This window comes from Gossypium raimondii, chromosome 13 (assembly GCF_025698545.1).
Source record: "Gossypium raimondii isolate GPD5lz chromosome 13, ASM2569854v1, whole genome shotgun sequence".
Lineage (NCBI taxonomy): Eukaryota > Viridiplantae > Streptophyta > Magnoliopsida > Malvales > Malvaceae > Gossypium > Gossypium raimondii.
Window position 1 is genome coordinate 7,193,267 of NC_068577.1, and position 10,695 is coordinate 7,203,961.

General features: G+C 33.4%; 1 protein-coding gene across 1 annotated transcript; it reads right to left on the reverse strand.

Moving 5' to 3' along the window:
* Positions 1-3,766: 3,766 nt before the first annotated feature.
* Positions 3,767-8,426, reverse strand: LOC105782851 (uncharacterized). Its single transcript, XM_012607895.2, has 5 exons — positions 7,738-8,426; positions 6,914-7,176; positions 5,602-5,739; positions 4,938-5,177; positions 3,767-4,274 (listed from the first exon to the last, which is right to left on the reverse strand). The coding sequence occupies exons 1-5, from the start codon at positions 8,345-8,347 to the stop codon at positions 4,161-4,163; spliced, it is 1,365 nt and encodes a 454-aa protein (XP_012463349.1). The 5' UTR covers positions 8,348-8,426; the 3' UTR covers positions 3,767-4,160.
* Between the last annotated feature and the right edge of the window lie 2,269 nt (positions 8,427-10,695).

The following is a 10,695-nucleotide window of genomic DNA, read 5'->3' on the forward strand; positions in this document are numbered from 1 at the left end:
CATAATTTATTTATTAATCTTTTATATATGGGTTAGCTTCTTTGATTGCTTAGTTGCTTCAATTATCTTCTGATTTTTGTCACCATGTATTTTGAAATTAAAAGATAAATATTAAATGTCAAAATGTGATTTTTAATAAAATTTATTTTAAAGATAAAATGTGAAATTAATACCAACAAAAATTTTAACATGAATATTTTATGGAATCATCAACAATCCAACTTTAACAAAAATTGATAAAGATTCAGCATGATTAAACAATTCAATAATATAAATAATACAAAATGTGAAATTTAATTCAATAATATAATAGTAGACATAAATTTGAAAAAAAAAATTAGGGTTTGAGGGAAGTAAAAATTTTGAGAGAAAGTAAAAGGAAAAAGAAACTGCGGGTTTAGGGGAAGTAAAAGTTTTGGAAAAAATTAAAAAGAAAAAAATTAGTGTTTGGGGAAAATAGATTTTTTTTAGGGAAAGTAAAGTGGTATTTTTGGGGAGGGGGTTGAGGGAAAGAATTGAAATGGTTGGTTTATTCGAACTATTTGAGTTATTCGAATTCGAAAATTTAACTCGATTCAAACTCGAAATTCTAAAAAAAATCAAGTGAATTCGATTTAACTTGATTGTTTCAATTCGAATAATTCGAAATTTGAACTTTTTTCGAGTCAAACTGGATTTTGCTCACCCCTAATTGAATGTGGTCTAGGTAGTCAACATGTGGTGGACCTAGTTGAGAATTTATGCTCTTATAGGAATTGAGAGATCACCGGCATCCCTTGCAAAACCTAGTACACTAAAGAAACCCAGCTTGTCATTTACTCCAACTTCATTATGTAAATAAGGGGTCTTAAGCAATGGGAGTCTGTGCTAGACATGTTGCCAATACTGCCTCATCCACTGAGAATGCCACCTGGCAGACCTACTAAGATGAGAAGAAAAGAACTTGATGAACCACAAACAACAACAAAGTTTATCAAAAAAAAAAGGGTGGAAATGAAGTGTAGTAAATGTAAAAAAAAATTGCCACAATAAGAGGAGTTGCAGAGGGGAAGTCGACCAAAACCTTCTAGTAAGTTATCTGCCTTGGCTTCATTAGTTTGCTTTTCATATACAATGTGTTTGATGGATTTGACTTATTCATGTATGTCACAAGACACAAAGTTGGTGATCATAACCAAGTAGCTACCCCAACTCACCAAGAAGTTGCCCCAAGAGAAAAACTTCTATTTAAGAGGAAACCAGCTGGAGAACCAACCACTGTTAGATGGATGTCTTATACTCAAGAGTCATTTGTCTTAGACCCATCAACAGCACTGTGAACCAAACTTGCAATCCAAAAGTTTATTTTGTTAACAGTTTTGAGCTTATTGTGTAAATTTGTCTATTACTGCTACTGATTTCTTAACTTAGACATATTCTTTTTTTTGTAAATTTGCCTACAATTCAAATGAGTTCAATTATATTGAATTGTAAGCAAAATTAGCAATAGTTTGGCGTTGTTTTTTGTAAACAGATTAGCCTTAATTAATGAATGAAATATTATGTTTTGTAATGTTTTATGCTTTTGTTTCATCTGTACAAAATATGATTCCTATTTCTAATCCATTCCATAAAGTAAATTAGAGATTTAAGTTTTCCAATCAAATTCTATAACTTAAACTTTCCAATGTTTTATACCTCCTTCTTGAACATAAATTCCAGCAGCCACTAAAACCATTTAACAGTTTAATATCATTTTTGCCAAAAAAAAAAACATTTCAACAACAACAATATCAGCAGTCACATAAGCTGGTTTTTCATTAAAACAAAAAAAAATTTACAAATAATAACACCATCAACCATGTTTTCTCTTCCTCCTCTTTGCATCCTCCAATATTTTGACTTTTTTCAAAACACCAAATAACATAATTTGTGAACCTCCTATTTGGGTTGTCATTGGATCAAGAAGTCCTTAAATTGGCTAAGTTTCTACAGTAGCACACTGAAATCATGACTGGCATCTCCCTTTATTCTTTTCTTCTTTTTCTTTTTCTCTCTTTATTCTTTTCTTCTTTTTCTTTTTCTCTTTTTCTTCTAGTATCCAATTAGAGTTCTTAATTTGGGGTCGTTTAATATGCTAGGATGCCAACACACCTAATTAAATGACAAATTAGCTTTTCGCTACATACGTAACGGAAAATGATTACTTGGATTGGTTTGTTATTTTTTTCTAAAATTTAGTAACTGAATTATAACTTTTCAAAGTATAGTGACCGTTTTGTCATTTTAACTAAATTTTAATAACTATTAATGTACTTTACCCAAAAATTTAATGCAATAAAAATTTTCAAAATTTTAGAAGGCCAAGGCCCTCCAACCCTAATGGCTGTCCACCTCTCTCACCATTTTTGGGTTCAAACTTGATCCCTTTAAGCATAATCTTGAGTTCAAACCAAATTCAAGTTTTGTGACTGAATAAAACAAACACAAGAATAATTTTATTTCAATTTAACTTCAAAACTAATCAGAATATAATGAAACTACAGAAATACGAAAAGCCTAAAAAGAACAATGCCAAGAGATTGAGCCATGAAGGGAATGCTATGGTTGCATCTAAATCTAAGTATGAAAAATAAAAAATTGAGTTTATGAAAAACAAATTTAAAAACTACGTTACCGAAATTAAATTAAATTTTATTTTATTTAATATATAATTAAATTTATTTTTATGATATAAAAATAAATATTTTACATTTAAAATAGTGAAAATAATTTAAACTTCTTAATAATTGACTGTTTTCAAGAAATATTAAAAAAAGTTCAAATTTTTGTGAAATAATTTAGAAATATTAAAAAAAAATTGAATCGAATTATGATCAATGGATCAAAATATCCAATAAAAAAACCTGACTGAACCTAACCGTTAATACCTAAGGGTGAATTTAGATGGACGTTGTATTTACCTGCAGTTAGTATAAAAACAGCGGTGGCGTTGAGATAGATACTGTAACGATGCTGTAGCGTGAGACAGAAAATAAACTAAACGCATTGCACCGCACTCAATCGTCCATCCAAACCCACCCTAAGACTTGCAGCTCTGATATCCTTGGAAAGACTTACAAGCTAGGCACCCCTTTTTAACTTTAATCCATAAATCCTGCCCATCTATATTGCTTCTGATTCTATGTTTACTAACAGTTAATAGATTCATAGTAATTAAACCTTGCCAATTTGACCTCTCCTTTCTGACCTAAACCTAAAACCTGAACCTAATCCAACCTCTTTTGATAAAAAAAGTCAACGCAAATCTGAAATTACTTGAACCTAAGATGACTCAACCCAAAAAATAATGGTTCGAACCAAAAACACCCTAAATCAGAAACGACACCAACCTGGAAAGATTGACAAATCTGAATTAATCCGATTCAGATTGACCCAAACTAAAATCAGCTCAACTGTCAATACTTCATTGCTATCTTGATGATGACCCAAATATCAGATGTTCTACTAAGATAAATCATTGGTCACCCTAAACCTAAAACAACCCAAACATGAAATAATATGAACTTGAAATGATTGACAAATCCATAATGACAAAGGATTTTCAAATCTAAAGCCAACCCGACCCATTGGTTGACCAATCTACTGTCAATAGTTCTTCATAGCTTATCTTGATGATGACCTAAATATCAGATGTTCTTCTAAAATAAATCATTGGTATCTATACTATTATTTAAAGGGCTGACAGAGTTAGTGTCACTCATCAACCAAATCCTAAATTGTGAAATTACCAAAAACCTATTTCTTTTATTAAATAACAAGCACTGCTAGGAACTTAGTGAATTCTAGAAAAATGTACATGATGGGCTTTGAACCTAAAGCACTATAATGTTTAAAGGAGTCATTTCATCTTAAACTCCATTATTCAACCACCAAGTAGAACTTTGACAAGGAACTATGAAAAATGAAAACGCTACAACAAAGAAGGAAACGAGGCACATGTCATCAGGGCACATTCAAATAACCCACCATCCAGAAGTAACATGATGAACTGCTTCCACTGCTATTGATACATTACTAGGATAACCTTACCTCCACTCCCTTTACGGTATACTTCGAGGCAGCAAGAAAAACTAAGAGTTACCACTCGATGAAGAAGGTACCCAACCGTGCTAACCCTTTTACAACTCGTCTCTTGAAAGGCTATCTCTTCCAGGTGGGATATATGATGTATATGCTTTAATAATGGACTCATATACGTCGATTCCTTTCAAGTACTCAGCTTGGTTTAGAAACTGCAGTAAGGTAGAAAAGACAACAATTAGATACTCAGATCACATTTTGGCAGTGAATGTTAACTGAAGGGAGTTCTAGCTCTTCTTGTATCACATACTTGTATTCACACAGTAGATCATCTCTGTCAACCTTCATTAAAATGCTAAGTTACTTGGACTCGGGTGTGAGTGTCGGATATGGTTATTATCCAACATGAGCAAGGTTAGTCCTTTTTATGTTTTGTCATGTACTTGAAGGACCCTTGGAAGTTATATCCCCATATCCATGTGTTAGACATGGGAATTTCAAAAAACAAATGAAGAGTCCAAGCAACATAGTCAAAATGTGTAGTGATTCTATACTCTACTCTATATCAGGGGAAAAAGTGTATAAATGCTCATAATCCATTTTCCATCATATATACCACTTGCAAGTTGCAAGAGATGGGATCCAAATGTGCATATGACAAAAAATTGTAACTTCTTGAATGCTCAATGAAGAGTCCTTTGTGGTTAAAGAGTACTATAGGTTTCGGCTATCTGCACTTGTAATACAAGATGTAAGCATAACCATGACAATACTAATACAAGAGGTTCCTAATTGGGTTAACAGTACTTTGTGTGAGTGTGCATAAATATGCAAGCATGCACATTAACATATAACGATAATAATACAAGATGTACCTCATTATGGTCATGAAGCAAAACAGGAGTGTTAGCCATAGGTGAAAAACCAATAGCTCGCAGGCCCTGTTGCCGAAAATAGCGAGAATCTGTAGCGGCGGGAAAAATCTCTGGTTTCCCAATCTTTCCATTAGCTTTCTTGACAGCTTCTACCAACAGAGCCCACCATGGATTCGACCTGTCAGTGGCAGTTATGAGTGGCCTTCCCCAGAAATCTTGCGTAGAACCCTTTTGCTTAAACTGCGGACAGAAATAATTAGTTCAGGAAGCAACTCGGTATCACACAAACAGCAACACACCATGAGAAACTCATACAAGTGGGCAGCTATTTTCTTTTTCTAATATTTATCGCCTTTGTTTCCCCTGGAATGCACCGATCTTGTATTTAGACAGTGACTCAGATGATATCAAATCGATACAAGTTGACGAGTGTCACTATCTTCAAAAAGCGGGAGAGGGGATGCGTTTAAGGTCATATAACTGACGGTATGAGCAGAACAAAATATTGAACAAACCACAGGACATAATCATATTGATTCCAAGAAATATATTGCAGGATGCCACAAAATTTTGTACTAACAGATCCCGAAAACATAGTACACCACCCTTTTATTCTTACAGAATGCCATTTTTTTCTAAGAGAGAACTGTTTCACTTGCTCTACCTCAAATGACATGTTTCGAGAAGCAGGTGCCCATTCCTCAGCTATCCGTTTCTCCAAGGATTCTGCATTAACTGTTGGTGGTATTCGAATATCAAAACCAGCTTCTGCTTCAGACGGCTGCAAATTCATAACAAAACCCTGGCAGAAAAATATAAAAGAACCCATGTATGTTAGAGGTAGATATTACATATATAACTATCTTTTTTTCCATGAATGCAACATGGCAACAAAATTGATGAAAGACCAGCAGAATGAATGTGTGCAGTAGCGGAAAGGAGAAAGGTAGGCCAAAAGGCCTAACTGACCATGCATTAAATGGTCCAGCATTTTTAGCACAGAAAGTTTAGTCCTTTAGTTCCTCTAGCAACTGAGTGCTTTAAGGAACTATGGAACAAAGATTAATGCACATTGTTTTCCATCTTCAATGAAACAATGCAATCAAGCCACAGCTTTCCATGTTGATATATACTTAACATATTTAATAGGGTTAATGCAATTTTTGATCCCTGAACTTGGCAACTAGGTCCATTTTGGAACTTCACTTTTTTTTATCCACTTTGGTACTTGAACTTGACAACTAGATCCATTTTGATCTCTGAACTTGAAAAATGTAAAATTTTGATGACATGGCACTCTGAGATTATGCCACATCATTAGATATTGAGGAAATACAAATTTAGGGACAAAAATGGACCTAGTTGCCCAGTTCAGGTACCAAAGTGGACCCAAGAAACAGTATAGGTGCAAAAGTGGACCTAGTTGCCAAGTTTAGGGGGCCAAAAATTATTTTAACCCTGTTTAATACTTAATAATTACTGTTAAAGACATCAAATTAACACAAGAAAATCCACTATTGAGTCACTAGGAAATTATTTCTATTCCATCAATGTGCATGACTAACATTTCATATCCAGTAAAAGCCTCATGAGATGCTTCATATTACTTGTCAAAGAGTATATGCTCCTCATGTCTTGTATAAAGATTTATACACTAACATTTTGTTTTTTAAAAGAAAAATTATCTATTTCTTTAATTTTCCAAAGTGTTTGAGGAATGGAATCAGTATAAGCTCATTAGGGCTCTTAAAGTTCTAATGCGTCAAAGCCAAGTGACAAGTATGGTTATAGACTGCTCCTGAGACATGAGCAAAAAATTGGTTATCTTCTGTGCTTTTATGATAAATATCTGAAGCTAAACTATTAAGAAAATATCTAGTGAAATCATAACTAATAGCAATACATGTAAACTAACTACAAGGAGTTTAACAAGCAAAGATTTTAGCACCTAATTATCTAAATTTACAGAGACTTACTGTGGGAGAAGGCGTGCCAGCCTTCAGAAAGGCCATGTTAACCGAAATGACTTCTCCTTCACCCTTCAAACCAGCTTTGACCAAATCAAACTGCGAAGCCCTGAACCTCCTGATACTCTCAATGCTCTTGAAAAGGTTCTCCATTGCACTGTTGTCGTAAAGCTTCGCCCCATGTCCAGGAGCTCCAGTAGCCTTTATCACCAGCCACCATGGCGTCCTCTCTCCATAGAATAACCTGTAATTCTCATTGGGTGAAGCCAACCCTGTTCCTCAAAACAACATTATGTTATCATCACTAACAGATATACGCACAACTAGCGGATCAGATATCTGCAATGTCAATAAAATTCAAACCCGCAAATTTGCTTTAAAATCTAAATCTGTTTACTATCCGCATCAAATCCAAATCCGCTAAGATCAGTATTTAGTAAGTCCAAATACTTGTTTAAAATAAAATTTTTTAAAGAGTTTGGATATCCAAATCCCTTATTCACCAAAACATATTCAGATAATGGATATAGGAACATTAATATCACATCCATCCCGAATCCACTTAATTAAAGTATCCAAATACAAATATTATCTGAAAAAAATTAAATAAATATCTACAAATACCCAAGTCCCAAATATTGTACTTACAAATTCAGGTCCTCACCGGCAAGCTCAATAACGAACAAGAAGCATTGCCCACCAATCTATTAACTATTAACTATATCAGCCATTTCAGGTCCACAAATTCAGGTCCAACTATTAACTATATCAGCCGTTTCAAAACATGGTTTTACAATTTTTTAATAAATTTTAAAAAGTAAAATCTGGTTCACCTTCATCAAGAATAATATCAACATTCATATTCTTGAAAACATCGGATTGAGCCAACTTCTCAAGACCGTCATGCCCACCAATCTCTTCATCAGGGACAAACGACAAGTAAAGTGACCGTTTTGGCTGAAACCCAGAAGCCTTCAACCTACGAACAGCCTCCATATACTGCATGCCCACGCACTTCATATCCTGGGAGCCTCTAGCGAATATATTACCATTTTCATCGATGTGGGCACCGAAAGGATGATAATCCCACTTCGAACTCTCAGAAGGGACGACATCGGTGTGGGAGTTGAGTAAGATAGAAGGAAGGGAAAGGTCGGAGCCTGGCCATTTGAGGATAACGAGGGGCTTCCCTTGGACGAACTCTATGACTTGGGTTTCTAAAGAAAGGGATTCGGCTAAGGTTAGGATGAATTGGGTCGATTTTTTATAGTCCGGGGATGGTTGAGATGTGTTGATTCGGAGGTATTCTTGGAACCTTGATATGATTTGGGATTGTTCATCTTGGGTCGGGGATGGTGTTGGATTTGTGAAGCTTAGAAGTGAAGCAAAGAGTAGAAGATGAACAATGATGAATTCGTGATTGAAGTTGCAAAGTTTTTCCATCGATTTTTTAATGTCGATTCTTCACAAACTATTGAGTGTCACTGATTCTCAGGCTCGAGCAACAAGGGATAATATATGCTTCTTCTTCTTCTTTTTAAACTAACCCAAAAAAATAAATTAATTACTTAAATAATCTATTTCTGGTTTTTTATAAAATATGAAAATAACTTAAAATTGGTAAAAGTTAACAGAGTCAAAATATTATTAGAATAAAAATTAATTTTTAGAGTCTGTATAAATATTAAAGAAATATTACGATTTTTAAAAAAATAAAACTTTAATAAATTTATTTTTTCTAGTTGAGCCAAATAATTTTACGAGGCTAAATTCTAACACCCTATTTTGCTCCACTATTCTCCTGCCTATTCCATCACTCTTTTCTTGATTTCTTTTATTTGTTTTAATTTTTACTTTTTCTGATTTTTTTATTTGTTTCTCCTTTTCGTTTTTATTTGTTTTTATTTACTTTTCATTTTTTATTTATTTGTCATTCATTTTTTATTTGTTTTTTGTTTATTTATTTATTTTTATTATTTATTATTATTTGTTTTATAATATTTTATGTATTTTTGTATATTTACCGTAGATTTTAAGTTATTTATATATTTTATCAAAAAATAAGTCATTTATATAATTAATTAATTTTTGAGGTTAGTTTTATAAAAAAAGCCTGGAAATAATTTATGTAATGTCAAAACAAGAAAATTAAAAGGACATTTTAATAGAAATAAAAAACGAAAGACCAAATAATAATAAAAATTGAAAAAAATATCATATTAAAAGTGAAAGTTGAATTGATTGGGAAAAATTAAAAAAGATTTATTTGTTAAAAACTATGACTTTTTAAATATATATTAAAAATTAAAATATATATTATGATGATCACATCGTGCTAATGACATCAACGATGTGACTAGTCATTAGGTTTATAATGCCTAATAATTGTTAGATAAAAAAAAGAGAGAGAGAAGAATAACGTCCCTATCTAAAAATGTGGGGTATTGGTCCCCCTTTAAATAAAAAAAATTAATAAGGTATTTATAGTTTATATTTTATATTTTATATTTTATAGTTATTGTAATATAATAATTAATTATATCTAATTTATGTAATTTTTTAAAAATTATGCAGATATCAACCTGCACTAGCGGTTTGCAGTGGGAGAAGACTCTAACACATGGATTGAAAGTCCAGAACAATCAACAGAAAAATTTTCTCCTCAATTCCAATTGTCCATTTGGGCCTTTATAAGGCAACGTTTGCAAGTCCACGACAATTCCTCAGACATACTCCACCATCGCTGAAATCTAACCCTAAAGTTTATTGTATGACTCATCCCAGTCGCCGTACAATTGTTGCATGGCCATTTGTTTCGCCCACCACGCTTTCCTGTACGACAATCTGTATTGGAATCAAGCTTGCATGTCCGCAATCAATGTCGACAAAGTCATGATTGGGATATCTTTCATTAGTGGCATGATGCAGTTGCAAATACTTTTGACATCCAATTTTCGGTGGTCTTGAGACATACATGCAACAGTGCATGTATGACGCCCTTTTAATTTTCGTATTTGCCACTGTTGAGACCTCTGTATAAATGCAACCCGAACCCACCAACCACACCTTTCGCCGGCTTTTCAACATTCTCCAACATAGAATGTCGGTGTAGACTTGGCAACCTTGTAATCAATCGACAACTTCATTGTAACACCCCTGTACCCGGTTCGACCTAAGGAACTTGATATAAGGATATTACATTTAGTGCCAAAGTGATTTTGGCTAATCACTAATATATTTGAACATTAAATTTTTTTTCCATAACTTATATTTTAGTCCCTACTACTTGGAACACACTTGATGATACGAGTCACAAAGGCCCAACTCAAGCTCAAGAACGTGATGGGCTCAAATTACCACAAGGCCCAATAACGAGGTCAAAGGCCAGACAAATGCGTATGAAACTAAATGGAACCGTTCAAGACTTCATTAGCAAGGCCTTAGATGCGTATACAAAGGTAAAAGAAAATTAAGATTCACTTTCTTGTTTTCAAGAAAATCAAGAAACCGAATCTTGGTCCAATTTTGCTGTTTTGAGCAATTTCAAGAATCAAGAAAATCAAGATTTCAAATCTTGGAAATCTTGGTCCAAGAAACTGAATCTTGCAGCTAAGGTGCATTGGATCTCAGTTACGAGCATCAACGAACCAATTTCGGGAGAGAACAGATTACAAGCCCAAGTTTTTGAAGATACGACCCAATAAGATGTTTCAAGTCCAACTAAGAAGTTTAAATTAGACTTAGTTGAAAATCAGGCCAAATTGTCAAAGTGGCCCAATTTGTAAAATTTT

What these genes read in the sequence shown, in the direction of transcription:
- LOC105782851 (XM_012607895.2), bottom strand. Translation starts at nt 8,347, where the DNA reads ATGGAAAAACTTTGCAACTTCAATCACGAATTCATCATTGTTCATCTT. An exon ending in CTGGCACGCCTTCTCCCACA is followed by an intron (nt 5,740 to 6,913) that starts GTAAGTCTCTGT and finishes TTTTTCTGCCAG; the next exon opens with GGTTTTGTTATGAATTTGCA. An exon ending in CTCGAAACATGTCATTTGAG is followed by an intron (nt 5,178 to 5,601) that starts GTAGAGCAAGTG and finishes TTCTGTCCGCAG; the next exon opens with TTTAAGCAAAAGGGTTCTAC.